General features: G+C 32.8%; 2 protein-coding genes across 2 annotated transcripts; both read right to left on the reverse strand.

Moving 5' to 3' along the window:
* Positions 1-6,528: 6,528 nt before the first annotated feature.
* On the reverse strand, positions 6,529-16,605 carry LOC144844598 (arrestin domain-containing protein 3-like). Its single transcript, XM_078701577.1, has 9 exons — positions 16,349-16,605; positions 15,530-15,638; positions 12,422-12,500; positions 9,698-9,845; positions 9,304-9,406; positions 8,884-9,140; positions 8,263-8,458; positions 7,260-7,408; positions 6,529-6,711 (listed from the first exon to the last, which is right to left on the reverse strand). Exons 1-9 carry the CDS (start codon positions 16,493-16,495, stop codon positions 6,652-6,654), a joined length of 1,248 nt encoding a protein of 415 aa, XP_078557703.1. The 5' UTR covers positions 16,496-16,605; the 3' UTR covers positions 6,529-6,651.
* Positions 16,606-20,664: 4,059 nt separating this feature from the next.
* Positions 20,665-23,892, reverse strand: LOC144844597 (galactosylceramide sulfotransferase-like). The gene is made up of 4 exons (XM_078701575.1): positions 23,832-23,892; positions 23,221-23,281; positions 22,465-22,601; positions 20,665-22,277 (listed from the first exon to the last, which is right to left on the reverse strand). The coding sequence occupies exons 2-4, from the start codon at positions 23,230-23,232 to the stop codon at positions 21,134-21,136; spliced, it is 1,293 nt and encodes a 430-aa protein (XP_078557701.1). The 5' UTR covers positions 23,233-23,281; positions 23,832-23,892; the 3' UTR covers positions 20,665-21,133.

A 23,892-nucleotide genomic window follows, 5' to 3' on the forward strand; every position in this document is an offset into this window, starting at 1 on the left:
TATCATGAAGAAATCATAGTCTGGTCTCTATGGTTTTGTGTAAGAAAAATTTAAAATCTATTTGTTGTCGTTCGTTATATCGTTCGCAGTAATAAAATAAACGGACCTTTACCGCTTTTAGATTTACATTTTCCAATTCTAATAGCAGAAATATGAGGCAGGGTTAGCTTATAAAAAGACATTTTCTGAGAAGTACGAGCAGAGGTTGACGACAAGCAATGTTATATAAATAATGTTAAATTAGAAATCATACTACGACGAAAAATGTTCACTGTTTCGGCGACAACAGACTCATTTACCACTCGGCTTTGTTTTCAACAAGGGGGATCCCTGACTTTCACACCTATTGTCTACCAAACGATTATTTACAGGTCCTTAGTACGTGGCTGGTAACACATTGCCTATCTTGTCCACGTATCATCTTGTGGCAAACTCGAAACAATTATTACGTGCCATTGTGTGAAGTCACAAAAGATTACCAATTGAGGATATAATTTATTAGTTTACATTAACTAATTAGGGTTTTAGTAATTACTGATCAATGGTTTAATAGGCAACAACATGTTGCAAGCGCACACGTGTTATAAGGATAACACGCACTGATGTTATATTATGTAACATAGAAAATACAACATTCAATGATGACGTGGGGCCGAGTTGACGTGGGGCCGAGTTGACGTGGGGCCGACTTGACGAGACGGTTTAGGGCCGAGTTGGATCGAATTCTTTTAATATCACTGTGATCTTCTTCAAAGACGAATTATTGGAAAAAAACGAGTGGTAATGTATCAAAAAGCTAAAATTAGTGGAGCTGTATCTTGGTGGTTTAGCGTTCTTCGGTCCTGCTAGTGCAGAGTTGTAACTCACGATTCTCCCTACTTCACTCCGTAAGCCTCAAATGAAGACTTTGGATTTGTCCGACGAAAATGAGAAAAGAAGGGTAAATAAATATTTAGTCATATCACCATGGTGTTGCAGTACGCGTGTTGATCTACCGATTGTTTCATTGCGATATTAACTTTCCAAGCAAGTATTTACGCACACCGAACCATTAATGTTACATAACTATTCTTGGGAATAGTGTATTGAAGGACACTTTCCCGTGAAACGAACGAAGGGCAATATTATACAATACCACTACGGCCAACTCCTATTTATGGGCAACGACGACGACTCACTGTTGGATTAATTACAAAATCAGGACAGGTTACAGAATAAGTTTTTTTAAATAGTTGTTCGTACTTTAAAAAAAAAAAGAATCTTAGAAGCGAGCCAACAAAATGACTTTAAAAATAATTTGATTCTCAGACTTTCTAGCGTAAAGATTTGCATTTATTCCACAAAATACAACCTAACACATACGATACAATATTTTGTAGTAACTACACATTAACTTATTCAAATACATAAGTTTTAGGTATAACTAAGTTCATTGAAGGGTGATTTATATTTAAATACACTTCACGAGTTTTATAGGCTAATTCGTATTTGGCTATTAATATGCCTACAAAAATTTAAAAGAAAAAGCAAAAATATATTGTTATTTCTTAAATAGTAGTAACTTAAAATAAACTAAAAGTTAAATATCCTACATTGCAAAAAGAACAAGTTTGCACCATATAATATATACTAGCACAGGTAATGTATAACATGTATTTTAAAAAACCAAATAGTGGACACGGCAAACATGTGACCAAAAAAGAACAGTGAATACTGTATGAACGCAATGTAAATAAACGTTTACTAATTATCGAAATAACGAAACGATTCTACAGCCCAAATAATAGAGTAGAACCCCTATTCAGTGGATACCCCTGTTAAGAGGTCACTTTACAATGGAACGAACAAGGAGCAACACTGTATTCAGTGACATTAAGGGGGCACTTTGTTGGGTCGCGAAGATGTCCCCTTAATAGGAACTCTAAAGACAATCACATAAATTAGAAAATATCAAATATTACATCTCCTTGCTTTCAGGTAACAGTAAACATATTATAAAATCAACAACTTATATTGTTTACAAAACACTATAAGCATAACTTAGAACTATTTTAAAGCAAGATCTAAGTATCTTTTTTAGATTCTTTTTAAATAATTGAAAAATAAACAACACAATATGCATTGAAGAATACCATAATTGTAATAAATAAATGAATAAGAGAAATCTAAGAAATATAAGTTAATGAGAAATAAGGTCGTGAGAAATAAGGTAATGATGAATAAGTTCACGAGAAATAAGGTAATGAGAAATAAGGTAATGATGAATAAGGTAATGATGAATAAGTTCATAAGGAATAAGGTAATGAGAAATAAGGTATTGAGAAATAAGGTAATGATGAATACGGTAATTGATGAATAAGGTAATGAGAAATAAGGTAATGATGAATAAGTTCACCAGGAATAAGGTAATGATGAATAAGTTCATGATGAATAAGGTAATGAGAAATAAGGTCATGAGAAATAAGGTAATGATGAATAAGTTCATGAGGAATAAGGTAATGAGAAATAAGGTACTGATGAATAAGTTCATGAGGAATAAGGCAATGAGAAATAAAGTAATGATGAATAAGTTCATAAGGAATAAGGTAATGAGAAATAAGGTAATGATGAATAAGTTCATGAGGAATAAGCAAATTTTATTACTGGATGAAACCACTAATGCTTGTAAAACACTATGCTGTTATTGCAACTTTTAACAAATAGGCCTATAAAATAAAAACTAATTAATTAATTAATATTACACTATGTTGCTACTATGCTAAAGCAGGCTTTGGGAATGTTATATAAATATTTGTAAGTTATATGTTATGTTATATAATTACCATTATAAAAATCAAAATTTATTAAAATTACCTACTTTAAGTTATACTTACTTGTTTACAAGTTTATAACTTAAGTTTGCGCACTTTTGTACATTTTTGTCAACTTATGTTTATCTCTCAGGTCAACATTTATAAAGCAAATAATGATATGATAATTTGCTAATAATGCCATTGAGCTTATAAAAGGGCATAGATTTAATCATTATCTGTCAAAAAACCTAATAACACAATTCAAGAATCAACTTTTCTTTTTAATTGGAAGATTGAAAGAAAGAATTTTGCCACATTTTTGTATTCTATCAATTTACCAATAAAAGTTTGTGTTATTAACAGAAATGGATGCACCACCATTAAATTAATAATCAAACAATGTTTATGGTTCATAAATATATATAAATTGTTTTTAATAATATTTAGTTTTGATTTTAAAAATATAGTTTATTTAATTAATTAAATTGACGTACTCTATAATAAGTAATGTGTTAAATAGCAATCACAAAATGGAGAGAGATATTACGGCTTCAATGATACTTATCTAAAATTTAGAATTTTGGGTAAAAAGGACATTTTTGTTTGTACTTGGCACACATTATTAAGTCTCAGATAGGGTTAGTAAAGAATAGGTTTTATTAAACAATCCTTTTCTATAAATAAAAAATAAACTAAGCATAACTTTACAAAAATAATTTGGAAAAGGTTATATTAAATAAATACAAAGAAAAAAAAAGATGCCAAATATAAGCCAAAAAAAAAGAAAATAATACAGTATATACAAATATGATGTAAAGGCACCTGAGAAATAAGTAAAGGTAGGTCTCCTTGGTCCAGTCAATGAAGATATCCAAAATTGATTTAGCCTGCTGCTAAAGTTTCTACATACAATACATGTTTTCAATTTCAAAATCATAAGTCTAGCATTTTCTAGTGCAGTTACTAGGCGTACATGCTCTATTCTCTTGTATGTCCGTATATAAATTGGAAAAATTAACAATATGTCTGGGAGCAGGTTAATAATGAATATACTAGCCAATTCTTCATACTGTATCTAGCTTCATACTCTATCTACACCCAGTATCATAGAACAATTCTACGATACAGTGTCATATTTGCATCACATGTGAGTCTGTATCATGTCACATGTGATGTTGAATTTACCCTAACTTAAAACCCTAAAACTAATTCCATGATATAAAATTCACATGTGAAGCTGTATCATAGGCCATAAGTCTAACCTTGACATAATACAGATGCCACATTTGATACATATGTCACACTGTATTACAGAATGTGCCTATGATACTGGCCATAGAATGCTATATGTGAAGATACAGTACAGAGAATTACAAGAAATCATACACATTAGTTATTCTATTGATACATCTCTGCAAGAACATGACTGTGGAACTATCAAAGGGGTGTAAAAAAACGTACTAATAATGACACTATAAACAAAATACTGTATTACGTAAATAAATTATTCATTCCTGATAGAGGACACTGACCTCATCACATTGCACTACACAAGATGTCATTGGCCATGACATCTTCTACATTGGTAATGATCTGGTGACAGCATCTAAAGATGGTCACCAACATCATCTACATCATTGCCATCAAATGGCAGCTACTGCACGTTGCCTTCTAAATATAAAAAACTTTTCTCGAAAAATAGATTAGTAATAGGGTTCTGACAAACTAATTTTAGTTTTAAGTACCAACCTTACAATGTATTTAAAAACCTAAACATTTAAATATTTTTTCACTAGTTAATGCAATAACACCAAATCACTAAACAATACACATCATTAACAACATTCACTTTGTTTTGTGTTTCTGAGAGCGACTATTAACTATCCTTGCCTTGAACAGACAGAGAATGTTATACTGTATACAGTGAGAACATTCAGTTACATAGCATAATAAAAATAATAATACAAATAACATTAGTATGATAATCTGCATAAAGCTTGGTTCCCACTAGCGATGCAACGTAACGCAACCTACGCAACGTAAGAAATTGCCCTTCCAATAATTGTGTTTTCCCCCGCCTGCGTGAAATCAAACCTGTGATGTTTGCAGCACTGTTGCATCGTCGGTTCCCACTTGTGATTACGCAATACAGCACTTTGCGCCGATACGTTGTTACGTTTCGTAGCTAGTGGGAACCATGCTTTAACTGTTCACATAGTTTTCGATTTGCGACGAACGATGACCAAAGTAGTATGTAGTGTTTTATTCAATATGTGCATGCTGGGATATTGGGATGTTTCCTCGCTCCTCCTACCTCAACAGAGCGTCTGCCAATGACACATTGATTGACCTAGGTAAGTCGTCGATCGTGGCAAATCGAAAGCTCAACTGAACTGCTGTAAGCACAAACGGTCTTTCAATAACTACAGATTGGAATAGCTACCTCATTAATATGAATAGATTCATCCTATTCTATAAAAAAACAATGGCAAGATCATTGAGTTTGAGCTAAACAACCAAAAATTTACAAATTAGTGAAATGGTCAAGTTAATCAAGGTAAAATACATAAAAGGCAGGCTTTGTACGGATACATGACTAGCTTTGGCTACTAGATTAGTAGAGAACATCCAAATATACTGCTCAGAGTTTTTTTTTGTATCCTAACTATAGCTCATTGGTAAATAAAAAAATGACAAATATCAGTTGAATCTCAAGAAAATGATAGTAAGTAATATTTGTAGCTTCAGCTACTACTGTAGATTTGCTAGCGTCCATTAAACATATACCAAGTGGCTTTTACTAATCCACTGTTTGTTCAGACGCTATCTATAGCACTAATCAACTCTATTGACATTTTAATGCACCAAACTATTACAACCATCTGCTTATTCATTAACTTAATACATTCAAGGTTTACAAAGGCATAACAATGTCTACAAAATATATAAAATATATAGTTTTGACCATAACAATCTGGCCCCATACATCATTATAGGAATTGACTTTAAACTGGGTGTACAGTGCCTAGACCATGGGAGATATAATGCCTAGACTATGAAAGTCTAAATACAGTCTCTACTGTACATGGCTGTTCGGCATACAACCGAAAAACTTGTGAGCATGTGCATATGTTGGATACGCTCTATTAATTCCATAGTCTAGGGGCTGTACAGTACAATTAAAAGCTTCCTATTAAGCTTGGTGCCCACGCAAAACAGTGAATTGACCAATCACAATGTGATGGGCCATCCAAACTGTTGCTTTTGATTGGTCAACTCACTTTTTTGCATTGCGTTCAAGTGAGAACCAAGCTTTAGCACTAAATTCTCTTTTGCAACACTTTTTCTTTTTTGTTAGCACTTTAAATTTGGAATGCTACAAAAGTTTCTTACACAACAAAACATGTAAAATATTCTCTCTTTTTAAATATGTACAGTAGAAACAAAATATGGCACCATTCAAGATAATGACATCATTTAACAATTAGTTTTGATTGGTCAAAATAGAATAAATATTTTTATGAAATGTGTGGTAAAAGTAGTTCATGAAACATGAAGACATAATTTGTTAATTAAAATGATCAGATAAAGATGGAATAATGCAATAAAATTTATCCAAAATTATATTCGTAATGAGCTGAAGCACCCCAAAAAAAATATCAGAATAGGACTCACAAATTTTGTTGTAAATTTAAAAAAAAGGTTACTTAACAATAGCAAAGCACCTAGGTTGATGATTAAAAATGAATTCTCTTGTCTCTTGGTTAAAGGCCATATTAGGTAATAATGAGATTATAAATTAAACTTGAACAAATTATTTTTAAATGTTAAGAAGGTACCTCAACGTTTTCATCAGGTATCAACATCTTACATTTGAGTTTGTATTACTTTCTATCACTTGCGATGAATTTGTTTCATTCTGTAAAATAAAAGTACACACAGAAAATTGTTTAAAAACCATTTAGCCATCAGCGAGGGCAGTATCACTTTTTTCTGAATAAAGCCCAGAACTGAATGAACTAATAATAATAATAAATTATGAGTTTCAAATTGGAAATGTGCTACATTCTGTTGGGTTTAAAGGGTTTCTTTCTTTGCATTTTTCTGTTTATTGTTTAATAGTCTTGTAATGGTTCAGATATGAAATCATAAAAGAAATTCCAAATAAATAATATACAGTAAGCTGTCAATTGTAAATGTCTTTATCAAATAGTTTTTTTCTTTTTAAAATGTTATCAGTATTTATTTTTTCTTTAGGTTTGCCAAATTGCCAAGGGTAACCATTCACTACCCTTCTTGAAGGTGGCAATCCCATTCACAAGACAAACATATACACAAGATGCTCTACATAAACATTTTTTTGGGAGTGGAGTTGTAAATTATTCTGACATATGACAGGACTTGAAACCATGACCCTTGGCCAAGCATCATAAGCCACAACGCCACTCCAATTGATTTAGTACATACCACTGAATATGATGGCGGTGGATTACGATATTCATAGTTCCATACATAGGAGTACATAGGGGTATAAGCTGTTACCCCTATCATATCCCCTGGTTCATCATCTTGGATATCCACTGACCCAAAAACACACTCAGCATAACTTGGAGGTGCTGAAAAAAGCACACAAAAATGTGTACATATTGGTAAAATATAGTATTTGTAATCTTACATTTAAAAGCAAAAATGTGTCTTTTAACCTCTGCTTACAATATCAAACTTTATGTGACAAAAAAAAATGTGATGTGCCCATATATATTTATGGTGATGTCATAGCACTACCATATTTGGGAATATCACTACCATAATTGGGCACATCACACTTTTTTGGCAAACTAGTTTGATAGTGTAGACAGAGCTTTAGATAAATGTGATACTTGGTTATAGAAAGTGGTTTGATATATGATGTGGTTTAATAGCTTAAGGAAATCAGACACAAAGAAAAAGCATAATTAATCAGAACATTTTAATCAATGACGTTTGTAATGTTAATGTTTATGATTAAAGTTAGTAGCATAATGAAAGACAAGGCCCATCCAGTCCATAGTAATTATCAATAGTTAGGAACTGGACAGCGATTGACGACTGCTCGATGTAGAACACATTGACTTTTTCAAATGTCTCAGCAGTTTAAGAGCCAACAATATTTGCATGGGTTCGAGGCCAACTCACTTCAGATAACGACTATAAACCGCAGGTCCAGTGAACACAGTTTGCCCGTGTGGACTTAAAAGAACCCAGGTCATCATTTGCATAAAAATTCAAGAACACTTCTATTAATTCTTTTATTCAGGCTTTTTAAACTCAGTTACGTAATTTTTCTGTCAGTAATTTTGTAATGCTAATGTATAAATTTTAAATATGTTGCCATATTCTGAATAACTTATAATAATTATTCTGACAAATAATTAATTTTGAGGAATTGTATATGAAATTCCTTTTGGAAAAATGAAATACAATATATTACCTTCTTGAGTACAAATATTACGGAATGTGGCAGGATTGAATCCCAATCCATTTGATTCAGTAGCCATACTAAAGTTGAAGCTATCAACCGCCAACGGGTCAATTGGTGAGTATGGCGGCGCCCTCAACGGAACAGTACCAATTACTATAGGAAGGTTTATGTACAAGTTGGTCGCACCAGTAATATCAAGACAAATCTGAAACAACCAAATATGATTTAGTGAAAATATAAATAAAATGAATATAATAATAAATATATATTATCTTCCCACAATATAACTAATTGCTATACGGTAGAATAACTATTTAAGCTGGGTGCCCACTAGAGACGCAACACAAGGACATCAATAAAACGAATCTGACATAAATCCAATGCAAGTGGGATTTAGATGCAATGTAAGTGATTTGACCAATGACAAGCGATGGATTATTTGAACTTTCGCTTGTCATTGGTCAAATCACATTGCATCTACGTTCTTGTGCTGGGTCTCTAGTGGAAACCAAGCTTAAGAGACTCCTTCGGAATCCAACAGTGTCCCTTAAATAGAGGTTTTCATCTGAATAGTTATTGAGCTACTGAGTATTTTTACATTATGTAAATATAAAAATCTGAAATACTTACACTAAGAAAATACTCAAGCTTGATTATACTACAGTTGGTCAACGTTGGCGTGATCGCTGGAATTTTTAACAATTTATTACTCCAACTATCTGAAGAGCGCCCTCTAATGGCTTTGCCTTGTATACAGGCAACCGCACTACGTACAGACCTCGATTTTCCGTCAGCATAGAACATTGTTCTTTGGTAGAGGGTCGCCTTTGGTTTCATTCTCCTTGCCGAGCCATTTTCATATTCGCCTGTAATAGCTATTGATTCTCCTATACAACAGAATAAAGTACTCATTTTCAATTATTGCCATAATAATGAATGTTTAAAGCTCTGTCTACGCTATCAAACTTTATGTGACAAAAAAATGTGCCTACATCATCTATTTTCGCATATTTATTAAAAAAAAGAATATTTTCATAGTAATCTATTCACCTGGACAATAACCTTTACGGTCAGTCTTCACTGACATGCTAATTTGTCCGGCCGCACACAGACCACAGCAAACGGTCTTTTCTTTTGTTCCTACAAGTGGCGTCTGAAATTTAAGATCAATTAACATAAATTAATATTGACAATACATATTTAATATAATAATTTTCAAAAGCACTGCAGACATAAGTAAACATTGGCAGCTTCTATTGATGGTCATTAGAGAAAATTGATGAAATAAAAAAAATATTTTCCTTACTAGAGATTTTTTTTTAAAAATCATCCTTTATTTCAAATAAAATCATAACAATGTAAAACAAACATCCCAGGTCACAGCTTGGAGGAACAATCATAATGCAAGGCAAACCAAGACAACAAATACAAAACGTATACCTACAAGTAATAATGGAGTGTTAATATCGATGTGGTCTATAACGGTAAAGGCCAACTTGGTACGACTGTTGAAACCCCATTGTTTATCCACCTCAGCCTTTAACCAATAACGAATCCTACCATACTTGCCTTCAAAAGACGTAGCAACCCTCCTAGAAAAGGAAAAAAGTCGTAAAAAAAGAATACTTTTTTTGCATTATGCATTCTGGTTTAAATAAACCCTTGTTTGAATAAATTATTTGAAATTTCTTGAAAGCAATTAAACAAAATATATGAAAACATAAAAAAAAACCAAAATTAATGTATAATTTTTCTGGTTAGAACTCCAAAACATCATTATTTAATGGATTTATTATATCATGCAATACTTTGACCTTGATGTAAAAGACTTCTTAATGATGTTTTTTTTCTCAAACCAGAAATGAGTTATTACTATATTTGTCTTGAAATAGCAGCAATATTCTTAATTACTAGTTACTTGTTTTGAATGTATAGTAATTACAGTATACTTGACGTGTATTTGAGCCACTGGAATAATTATCCTCCGTCATAGTATTTTTATGGAAAGGTCTATCTAAAGACTGACCACAAAACAAAATAATTATGCATATTTTATAGGGTTGCTTATACAAGTATTACTATTGTACATGGCTTGCCTGGCACAAGTGTCGATTGGAGTAATCCAATTGATGTATAACTTAGAGGGCTCTTGTCTATTCTTTTTTGCATTTTTAAAAAAGCAAAAGAAAAATTATTTATATTTTATTTTTGTCAAATGTTAACGTTTCATTTGAAAGAAATAAATGAAATTAAAGTGTACAATATTTAAAAAATAAAAATAATTTTGCATTGGTATAAACTGCCATTGTGCATCAGTATTTTAATATACAAAAAAAAATTGTATGGGTAATAGCATGCCATGGAGTGGTAGCAGAAGCTTATACCCTTTTCACATCTGCAAAATGTAATGATTTGTATAAACCAGGTTTGCATAGTGTGAAGACAATTTTCTGTAAAATCTCCCGAGATTTCATAGGAGTCCCTTGTGAAATACACACCAACAAGAGGCCTGTGTTTTTATTCCGAGATGTTTCGAGTTCTTACTGCGCACGCATGTATTACCCTGGTATTAACCAATCATATTAATCAAATATCGCGCAACTATTCTTTCCTCCAAAGATTTCACAAGGTGCGCGTATGCGTGTGTGAAAACGTGTCGGGAGATCATGTAGATGTGAAAAGGGTATTAGTTCCCAAAATATTTACATACATGTACAGCAAACAATGTTGAACAACAATTCAATGTTAATTGTTATTTTTGTGTATATTTCAATATGTTTATTGTTATCTTTTGTACACAATGGTGAGGCCTCTGAAAGGGTTCTGTTTACCCACAGCTTGTAGACTGTTAGTGCAAAGTGGCAAGTCATCTCAATAATAAATATTAACAATATATAATGACCTTCCTTTTAAAATACTGTAAATGTCATTGTCAACTATACATTGTATAAAATCTGTGTTAATTGCAGATATAATAATAAGCCAGAAAAAATATATGCAATATTTGTGCAGTTAAACTTCCATTTTTTTATTATTGCAATACGATAATATAAGTCAGGGTCATAAGTGTGTGGCTATGTATTTAGTCGAGCGTAAATCCAGTTTAATATAGGCCTACAGTTTTAGAAACAATTTAAAATAATAATCCATTTTTTCATGTAATTTTTCATGTTTTTTACCAAGTCATCCTCATTATATTACAGAATCATATGTGACATTACAAAATGGCATTTTTAAGTAAAAATAATAATTTTTTTCAGGGGAAAATATACTTTATTGAACTAAAAAGTCAACCAATAATGTCATCATACATTTTTTTATTAAAAATAACAAAGGATTTAAAATTCTAACAATAATTTATTAATTTTGAATATTAATAATTAATTTATGCTACAGCATACTGCACATAGTCAATACTCATTAAATGTCAACAATCAATTTTATTCAAAACAATGCAACTCGTAACAATGTATACAGATATAAATTGCATAAATTGAGATAATTTTAGGTTTGATTACAATGCAGAAAAAAATAATTCCTTATCTAATAAAATAAATTAATTTGGAATGATAAATGATGAGAAATACATTTATTTTGTAATCAAAGTCATGGCATACTGTAGACTCATTATTTTGGCTTGACAAAAAGACAATTTTTATTTCAAAATCAATAATATGGATATTAGAAATCAGTTTAACTGCAATGACTGTACTTTCATTTTGTCTGGCATCTCTATTTTATCTCATCTTACTCCTGTAGCAACTCACATCCCTACTGTAACATATTTCTTTGTATAATTGCTTATAACAATTTGTTTATTTACTTTGATAAAAGTGCTTAATTAATCAATTAATTAATGGCATGAATTTAAAACAATACACAAATCAATAGTAGTGTTGGTACTGTAGTATGAGTGCCGCTTACATGGATAAACCGATATAGGCCTTTAACCCTCCAAGGAGAGAACACAACTTGAAACACTCCTCCAGGATAATGAAATTCTCTCAAATGGGTGACCCTGTCCATGCTTTTCTTTTCGAGACTGTTAGCATCGAACTTCAAGGACAAGATAACAATATACTGTACCTTACTTGTGATATTATGAATTAATAATAATATGAATTAAAAAATCACAATAATATATATATATAATTAGTGCTGTACATACCCATATGGAATTTGAAAACTGAAGATAAATTCATGACGACCAACTCCTAAGACTGGGTTACTACCAGATTCATTCTCATCTGAAAATATTATCATCAAAAAAAATAATATAAATACTCTTAATTAATGCAAATCTTGATGTATTTCATGTTACAAAACATTGGCCTACTGTAAACGTTTTTCGCACCATGTGTTTACTTCACTGCACCTATGAAACGCTTTTAATATACTGTACAGTACCATCGATTAGTTTTAGCTACAATTTTGTCAGTGTTCTCCCGAAGCAGGTTTTGCCAGCATGTTTTGCAAATTTAAATTGGCTCCAACCGGTATTAAAAATAGTTAAAGAAAATGATACATAAAATAATCACTTATCTCTAGGTAGGTTAGGCCAAAATATTAAAAAACAAAGAGCAGTCAAAGGATACAGTATATTTTGTCAATTTGCCAGACTTGATTTCTACAATTGGGAGAACACTGTTGTGATATTGTTTACCAACAATGCAAATAATTTAATAGTTGATTCAGGAATGTCATACAATTAGTTACCTACAATAATGCATGCCATTTAATCCAAGCTTTCATATAGGCCTAATACAGGATAATGAAAGTTGAACTTTCATACTGTAACGTGTTATTATTACTGTAAGTGTAATAATTATAAATATTAATCACTAGAATTAAATACACTACCAATATGTCTATAGTTACATAAGCCAGCTCCAGAAAAAAAAAATCTGGTATTGACAAAATGATAATTTGAAAAAATGACTAGAATGGTACTGAATAATGGACACTCCTAGTGTACTATCCTATTGTACTCTATCATACAGTATTCTAGACAAAGAAATGACAATTATTGTGTGGTCAATTTGGCTGCGATTTTGCAAATTAGTATGTAAGATAGAATTTCAAAACTAAGAAGCCTGGAATAATTAGAGCAATTAGCACTAACTACCGTCGTTGTAATGTTTTATTTAGCCAACTCACTGAAAGCATTGCAGTTAATTGGTTGACATACAGCTTCTACTAGGGCTGTGCTTCTCTGGCCCAGTAACCTCTTTCTGCACTAAACATATACATGTCATTATACATATGCATTGTTTTACTGTTTTATTTTATTTTAGGCTGGTTGTTTTATGTTTTCTACTGATCATATGTATGCATCTACAGACTTACTATACACATGGGTTTAATAAAAAAAATGACCGCAAATGTACTGGGAAGGTTTTTAACTATTTGAACTGCCTGAGGTTATTGTATGGTTGGTAGTCAGTCTGGGTGGGGCTGGGAGGCACGAGATAACTGGGGTTATCGAAATGACTAGAATTATGACTGGGAAGGTGTGAAAACATTAAATTTGAAAACTGTGGGATGGGGAAAGTTGTTAGTATCTTTAGTGATATAACAAAACTGTATGGGATACTGTACATGCTAATATTTGTAATATAAAGAAAAGAGATAAATGACAAATGTACACATATTTGTGCCAAGTATTATTCAAAACAATTTCTAATCATGTCTCACTCATCCATTAAAGAACAACAGCTAACATTAGTGTAAATATAAGAATGTGAGATTGATTGATTGATTTAATCTACTGTACTAAAAGAGTATTAAAACAAGCAACCAATGTTCATTAAACGTAATATTCCATGAGGTAATAATATTTGATTAAATTATGCTAATACGGTAGTACTGAAGAAATATTCATGAATATGAGTATTCATGAAAACCTACACCAAATACACATTCAACAAGAATCCTTCGGGAAAAATATAACAATGAGGTACGAGGAAGGTTTTGAAAATAGAATCATAAAAAGGATAAGAATGTTGAGTGTTGATAATGGGGTAAAGCTAATTAATTTAATGCTTCAACTATATATCACAAATCACCTAACTAACAATGTATTTCAAAGGGGAGCTCTGTGAAATCTCGGGAGAAAAACGCACCAGCTAGAGGCCTGTTCTGTTGTTCCAAGATGTTTCGAGTTTGTACTGCGCATACTGTATGTGCTTTATCCTGGTATTTAACTGACCAATCACAGTACATCTGTTTGAAAGTATCAGAGTGTGACGTTTTTTACTAATTCTTAAATTTCAAATAGCGCCCCCAAACAGACAATGACAATTACTTCTACCGAGATTTCACAAGGTTCGCAAATGCGTGTTTGAAAACATTAAATAAGTCTGGAGATCAAAATATGTAACAAGTTGTAACAATTTATGCAGTGTGAAAAGGGTATGGTCCATTAGGCAAGACAGTTTTAGAAGGGTTATTTGAAAGTCTTATAATAAAGAATAAGCTTCACATAGTAAATAAATAATGGCACAAAATGACAAGGTTAAAGTTCATGAAATCACAAAGCAATGAGTTTCGACGGATAATTAAATATTGATTGAAAACAGGTGAATTGACTGGTACCCTGCCTTAAATATGGATGTTGATGTCATGATTGTCTAATAATTGAGTAATTTATTTGCTTAGAAAGTCTAGAGATGTTGAATGTTGATCCTTACAAATTGCACTCCTCAGCACATGCAGTGGTACTGGTGTGCAGTTTGTATCTTGATGTGTAGAAGTTGAAGTTTTTGTAAATCGCACTTCTGAAGAATGGTTCCCACTAGAACGCAAAACAGCGACGCAAAGTGCTGTATTGCGTAATCACAAGTGGGAACCGGCAACGCAACAACAGGAAATCAAATCAGTTTTATTTCACACGACGACGCAAGGCAGAAGAACACTGGAAAACAGTGCATAGCCAAATAAGCTGGTGAACTAGATCAAAATTCTACGCAGGCAGGAGAAAACAAAATTATTGGAAGGGCATTCACTTACGTTACGTAGGTTGCAGTGCATTGTGGGAATCACACTTTAAAGGTATTTTAAAAGTGTGTTTGGTGAGTGATTGTACTTCCACGTCTCACAAAAATACATTGCCATTATTAGGCCTATAGCACCAATGATAAATTAATTGTATAACTTTTACTGAATTTAATTTTCCTGAAAAAACACCTAAGAAAGTATGTGCAAGAGAGTACACTGAGTTATGAAGTAGTGTTTGTGCAACGCTGCACATATTTTATGGTGAATTTTCAAAACATACCTTTACCAAATAAAACCTTCTTCTGTGAGAAATACTCCTCCTCTGCATCATAAAATTTAGTATAAGATCCTGTTTGATGGCCACCTCCTCGTGATTCGCTCCAATGCACCTAACAGTAGTTTGATAATTGACATAAAATACTGTGTTTATAGATTAGACAATTTAATATAATATAATAATACATAAATCAAAAATTTACTGAATGTTTTGAGTAGATTTAAAGCTTTTTGAAGAATCATACATCTTGTATTCCATTAATGCTGTTCGGGAGATTGGATGAAAATTTGGGAGGCTCTAGTCTAGGGGAATTTTTTTTTTTTTGGACAGTGGCTCAACGTCATGGCCTAATCAAAATGAACGCGATAAATACCAATTGCCACACAATGAATTTTGGCAATACTCGGCAATCAAAATGAATGGCAGGCCAAATGCACTGTGACACTGTGTGTGACCAATCAAAATACCCCCGATTTAATGTAAATAAAATACTAGATTATTCAAGATATTCAGTGACATGACTACCGACTTCTATAATAATACAGTAATTGTTTGTGTTGAACTAGATCCGACCTAGCCCTACAAACTCAAACAAAATCCGAGTCTGGCTAGGCCTAGCTTAAGTTAAAGTTCCTGTGTGTGATTTCTTTTTTTAATTTGTGAGGAAGAAGGAAGGGAATAATTTTTTTTAAAGGTTGCAGAAGATTAATATAGGCCTAATAAGTAAAGATTTTTTGGATTACTCTACAGTAGTACTATACTGTGAATAGATATATATATATATATTTAAAATAGGCCTAGGCTAGGCCTATGGACCGGTACCTTTGCGAGACCGCGCATGCAGATACGGATTCCCCTCAACTTGAGGTCACCTCGTAAATCCACAACAACATGGCCTGACACAAACTCGCCAGCTGAGTAGACGGATTTATTATGATCAAGTGAAATGTGGAAGTCTCTAATCTTCATCTTCACAGGTCCTTTGAACGTGTTTTACGTAAAATATACACAAATTCATTATGCTTCTTTCCAAAAGTGAGGCACACATCCAGTCATTAAACACATTATTTCCAGTCAATGTTGACAAAAAAACCCACACACAACATCCATACAAATTTCTAGCCTCCACACTCTATTGTGTGTGTGACCTTTTCCGGAAATAAATTACAGTATTGTTATTATGATACCCATAATGCTTTTCAAGCGAGCGAAAATCAGCTGTTGCTTTTTGTATGCCGCCGATTAATTTATGAGAGCTAAAAAAACAATACAATTATTACTATAGGCTACAAGAAAAGTTTTATTACCGTATTTATTTGAATAAAGGCGTTGCTTTGAATAAACTCCCCCTCGAATAATTCAAACGCCCCTCCACCCATAGAACATAATTTGGAATAACGCCCCACCACCTGCATACACAGTTCGGCCTTATTATTAATGAATTGCATTTTGTAGACCTAAATTCTACAAATTACCAAGCATTTTTATAAAATTGTTACTGTATTTTAGCAATTCTATTAATTGTTTTGTATTTTTTTATATCTTTTTTTTTTCATAATATAAATTTAGTTGAGATTCATAACAAAGGCACACATACAATATTACAATTGAGTTTCATAAACTAATTTCTAAAACAATTCAAATAAGTGACATAGTAATATAATTCGATCAGATTAGGCATACGAAGATGTAATATTATTTCTCCTGTTGGCCTTAAAATCAAAATCAAAATTTAACGGTGTGGCGTGTTGACCGCGAATGACTGACACTACCGTCTTTCCCACTACACCTGCACAATCATTGCATAACAACTCACGGCATACCAAACCGTTTTCGTACACCTGCGATGAAAATTAATTCAATTCCTCTTAAAATTGAGGGCGGCAAACATAAAATTTACGAGATCGAATACAGGTTGGGAAAAAAAATTAAATAAAAAAAAGATGTTAAATGTGCTCTCCCTGCCTCAGCACTAAGGCCCTGCCACAGCCTTTTGGGGTCGTTTCCAGCACATCACCAGATGCATTGATGTTGTCGCCTCATGATGTGTGGTGGAAAGGGGGACGTATAATTCTGTGAACCCCAAACACAGTGGTCGCATACCTTTAACTCTATTCCACCGACCAGCGTGGGAATCGAACCCACGACATACGTGTTGTCAACACGACGCTCAGGCGACTGAGCTAACTGATCATTTTGGTTTTAACAAGGTTAATATGATAGTTATGGTGTAATGATGAATTACGTAATACACGTATAAATACACTATTATCAGCTGTTCTGTCATGTACTACTTTGTAGCGTAACGGGTAATGCCCAGGTTTGGGTGCTCTCAGCTCTAGTAGATTGGGTTCGAATCTCTACGGATATATATTTTTTTTTTTTTAATTAAAAATAAATATTGTTTTTCTTTGATTTTGAAATAGAGATATGTTGAGGGTTGTAAATGTCAGGCCGAAACAAGTGGACCTTTTAAAATCAGAAACAAAGTTGCATGGCATATTTTCCATTAAATAGACTGCCATAAAACCTCGAAAAGAAGCCAATGAGCTCCTTTATTTTTAGTACTTTTGGGTGGGCTTTCTTTTCCACATAAAGTTCTTTTCGAGATTACTTTTGCAAATTAAAAGAGAAGAGCTGCTAGGTTCCCGACGGGAAAATGTTTTATTTACATGATTTGAACAATCTTCTAATATAAAGATTAACAACATCAAAATCGAACAGTGTGGCGCGTGTTTACCGCGAATGACTAACATACCATCTTCCCCATAATACACCTGCACAACCTCATTTGCATAACAACGTACGGCATACCAAATAGAGCTGCAATGTCCCGGCCGGAAATGGCATCTATTATTTTTTCAAACAACATGTATGAGAATTTTCAGTACCCCACCATGTTTAGGGCTGAGCAAAGACAATTTTGAAAAAAATAGTGCTGCATAGGTTCCCGCACGAAAAAAATGGCACTTTACATGATTTTAAATATGAAACAAACTATATAAGACTCACACCAGGACAATAGAGCTTGTCCCCGGAAAGGAAAGTGCACCTATTCCAGGGCCGTAGCCAGGATCTGTCAAGGGGGGGTTCAGACACTAAGTATTTGGGTCACTGCCCCGCACCAACAACCAATGGTACTCTCGCACATAACATTCATGATAAATGGCACCTCTAATTGGCCGGAAAAAACACTCTCATGCAGCATGCTACCATTAAACAAAACGATCGTACTTTTTTCCTCCTCCTCACACACGTGGACTATTTAAAGGACGATAATATTTGTTGCCGTATGTTAGATGCGCGTGCTCTGTGTGCTGAACCACCGCCGATTGTTTGATGATTCACTCGGTATTTTGTTTTGCGTTCAAGTTACAAGCCCCCCAAAAAAAAGCACAATTTGGATGAGAAGGCAAATTCAATGCTTATTATAGCCAGGGGCGGACCCAGGGGTGTTTCCCTTGTGGCCCGGGCAACACCCTTAATTTCATACTAAATGTTGTTTCTGCCACTAAATTAAAATTGAGTTCCATTTCATCGTATACAATATCCATCCGGACCCGGAACTTGATAGGCTTAGTCATAAAGTAGTTACATAGTTGCAGGGCATTTTATCATTGTTGAATGTTTTGATATTAGCCTAATTGTTAAAACGACCTTCACAACCAAAATATTTCTTTGTAATAACATTTATTTTAAATGGAACGCTACAAAAATAATCCTCTACAAGAACGTATCTTTGTTACGTTTTACTATCAATCCATTTTCATATCACGCAATCCATTTTTCAACAATATAGTGGTATAATAATACCATTTTGAGGGATTAGTTACAGTTTGACTTTGAATAAACCATTGGTAATTTACTGAAAATCCAAAATGAACTTGTTTTATAATACAAACAACATTAATCAATCAAAGAAACGCTCTACTACACATGAGAAATAGCCTACCCACGCATAGCAGTGTTACTAGAGCCATAACAGATTACCTCTAATGGATCAATCATTCACACATGAATTCAAAAATTCATCGACAAACGAAATATAGCCTATATTCATTCCTTTTAAATATTAGGCATATTGCCAAGGCTAATAATCGATTTTTCCATAATTATTGCGTTTTGCCGGGGGTTTTCCATAATCTAAGGCCAATTTTTAGGCCAAATCATAATTGTGCGTATAGTTTTGTATTTCCGATGCGTGTAGTACCCTATTTATCTTCATTTCCGTACGTTCGTAAATATTAGTCCGAATTTCCGTAGTAATTTATAGACGTTCCGAAATTTGAACCGTGTTATACCGGTAGCAGAGCAAAGTTTGCTTCTTTCTGCAAATGTCCTATCATTATTTTCTTTGTTTTATTTGGAGTGTGGTTTAAAAAACAACACTTTTGTAAAGTTTATAGTGGATAAATAAAAATGAATTTTTGGAAATTGTGGTTTTAACATCTGACTTTATTTAGCATTTTTAAATGAATTAAAATTCCAAATTATACAATTTAACCTTTCGCTCAATATATTTATAGCAACAGCTTCATATTTTTTGTATAACTTTTTAAAATTATTAATTGATAATTAATTTACATTAATTGAGTACAGTTATTAGAATGTATTACCGTACCAAAAGTACCTTCATCGGGGACTTCCCCGTGACGTTCGCATTGAACGAAAAAAAAATTATCATGAATTTTACGTGCGAGAGTACCATTTGCGGCCATCTAGGGGTGTCATTTCGCTGTAAAGGGGGGTTCGCCCGAACCATAAAAACCCCCCCTGGCTACGGGCCTGTATTCGTTGAAATTTGAAATTGACCCCATACAAAAACCATCGGAGACAAACTATCTGTTTAAAACATGTTTATTCTGGGACGGTGTGGCCACACACCAACTACCATAAACGTTTATTCATAACACAATACAATATCTTGCATGAATCGAACATTTCGCTACCAATGTAGCAACATTGATTAACAAAATCATAATTTGTGTGTGTGGCTATGTGTCCCCCTATGACTTTAACCAATTATTTTGTCTTTATTTTTCGGGGTTTTTTATTTCTACGGAAGTGATTAACTTTATTAAAACTACAAAATAATCTAAGTCAAAGTCTGAGTTAATGAACCTTCATTTTTCATGCTTTTGGGGGACAATACATCTTTAATGATCACGTAGTCAACTTATTTTCTTTTATTTTCATAATAAATCATAATATGATACATACACTTTAATGGTTAGCCTATATTGATATAAGCTAAATACGTTTATCAGGTCAAAATTAACGTCAATTTTCGGCGAGTTCCTATTATTATGCAGCCTTGAATTTTAAATAAAAATTTAAATCGAATTTAATTTAGTTGAGATTCATAACAAAGGCACACATACAATTGAGTTTCATAAACTAATTTCTACTAAAACAATTCAAATAAGTAATATAATATAATTAATTCGATCAGAGTAGGCCTACGAAGATGTTATTATTTCTCTCCCATTGGCCTAACACTTCATTTGACGTTCGATGCGAGTAGGCATACGAAGATGTTATTATTTCTCTCCCGTTGATCTAACACTTCATTTGACTTTCGATCAGAGTAGGCCTACGAAGATGTTATTATTTCTTCTGTTGGCCTAACACTTCATTTCCTTTATGCATCATGTTCCGAAGAATTCTGGGAATGAATTCTTTTGGTTTTAGTGTTAAATCATAACATAGTTTGCTGAAATCAAATGATACAATTTGACTACCGCCAATATTGCACTTATGGAGACGTGGTCTAACTCTTTTACACACTACGTCTTTAGTGGATATTACATCGGTAAAGTTAAGGTTGTAGTTGTACGAAACTATTAGTTTGCCGCTCTTTCCACTTTTTTCTGAATCAAAACTGCTCAAACAAACATTTGAAAGAAACGATTTAATTTTACGAAAAGCATCAAGATCTGATTGAAAATTCGGTCCATAATTCTTTACATGATCGTCAAAACGCCTCTTAAAATAGTCGTACAGTTTCATATCGAGTGCGTTCCAGTTACCAATCTTCAAAACAAGATCTTTCGACAACGACACCTGCGAATATCTCTTCTTTTTAGGAAAGTATACAATATCCTCAAATCGCCAGCACATCATCTTCTTCAATATTATTAACGATTCGTCAAACATTTCGGTTATCATAACGAAATCAAAATCTGTGTCTAATTTCTTAATTTTTGTATCAATGATTTCATTTGCATTAAGCGATGGATTAATTCCCAAATCCCTAATTTGATAATTATGAATAGCAAATTGCATTTTACTTTTTTTCCAGTTTAGGAATGGATGTTCCATCCATTCTCTTAATCTACTGGTTTTATTCCCTTTACGTCCTCCAATTGAAAAGTAATCAAAAGCTGATTCAAACTGTGTTACTGGGTTTCGCAATATAGTTACATACGTTGTGTTTTTCTTCATAAATGAATCAAATACGTCTCTGTTGAATCTGGCGTGTATACTAAATACATTATATTTATAATTAGTGTAATCTCCCTTGCGAATGCCCATTGGTGGAAATATTCTTCTTACAACATTGGTCGTTATGCTTTTGTCTGAAAAACTTAAACCTGTAATTGGCACGACAACTTGTAGTTTGTTCTGGAGAGCAAAGTTCTGCATTATCCACCAAATTGTTGATCCACCTGTTTTATGGGTCTTCAAAAAGACGATGTTCTTCTTTGGTTCACATGTCTGTGCTCTATTGATCTGATTGGCATTATAAGCCCTACAAAAAAGTAACACAAACAGAATAAAGTATTTTCAAATATTGTATTATTATTTGAGCAACCTCTTGTGTCAATGTCGTGATTAATTTATGCTACAAAGTATTAATTTATATATTATATATATTTATTTTAACGAAAATGTTTTGAAATTAGAAAAATAAGAAACTAATTAATGTATATACTGACATTTGCTTGTTTGTTAATACATCAACTTTCGTGCTTCGATGTGGAGCCTCTATTGGTGATCGTTTCCACATCATTCCTATTAGCATTGGTAAGGGAGCTAGCAGTATCCCAATTACAACAACTAAACAAAACACGTGCTACAAAAATACGAAAATTTAGTTACATTATTCAAAATATATTTTTTTGTTTGTGAAATATAAAAACGCTTCACAGTTGGATTTGATTTAATTAGTTTAATGTGAAAATTATTCTAGATGAAATTAATGAAGAGAAAAGTTTCATTTTCAGTAAAATACCCCACTTTATTCACATTAATATTTGTATTTAATATTATTTAGTCCGATGTGATATTGCAATTATACTCGTTCAAAGTAGGCCTAGTTATAATATTATCATCCTGTTTATGTAAGTACCCTAACCCTATCATAGAAAACTCAGTGATTTAGAGGTATGAACTAGTGATCTGGAGGTCGACGGTTATAGTCCCAACCGAGAATTACGTCAGTAGGCCAAATTCGACATCTTATCGGTTAAAATTGAAATTTTGTCTTGACATAATTAAGACAATAAAACTACAAAAGAAAATACATCCAATTGCTAAAAAACGCTACAATGTTAATAGGCCTACTATAATAATATTGTGTTTTTATACGATGCTTGGTTACGTCCGGCCAAACTGTTCACAATGACTGACCATCCCTCGTAAGCGATCACCCATATTATGGTTTCAATTAAATCTTTTGGCTACCAATTTACCTTTATAGACATTATTTGTAAAAGTTTTGAAATCCCTCAAACGATGGATTTTGGTATATTTCTGAAATAAACAAATGAATATTTAACACATTATAATCTGGAAGATTATGATTATTTTTTTGGCTTTGCCTGAAATGTATTCAGAAAAGTTCTAAACTAGGTTAAGAGCGGATATGATTCAAATCTTTAGAATTATGAGCCTACATGGTCTTGCCAGTTTTAGAATCGAGCAAGTTTTTTTTATATTGGTTGATTGTCATGGAACTAGAGGTCGTGAGTACAAGTTATATAAAAGCAAGTTTGGATCACCAGGAAGTTTTCAGTTGTGGAATAGCCTACCATCTGTTGTAAAAGCTCCAAGCCTAAATCAATTCAAGTCACTGCTTAATGATCATTGGATTTTCCCACTTATAATAAACACATCATCTCTAACACCAAAACTCAAATATTGTCATTACAGTTATATTTTTAAAATATTATAAACAATCATAAAAGTGAAGGGTCACAGCTATTTAGCTTGTTAACCGACCCATTAACATCAAGCAACTACGGTAGTTCACATACTAGCTGTTTGCTTGTACTATTTAGACGTGAGGACAAACTAAACTCACCTTTTATGATGCTGCTGCTTTAAGTTGTTTAAGATTGCGTCAATTTCCAACTACACCGTCC

The sequence above is a fragment of the Antedon bifida genome, chromosome 6, assembly GCF_963402885.1.
Source record: "Antedon bifida chromosome 6, ecAntBifi1.1, whole genome shotgun sequence".
Taxonomy (NCBI): domain Eukaryota; kingdom Metazoa; phylum Echinodermata; class Crinoidea; order Comatulida; family Antedonidae; genus Antedon; species Antedon bifida.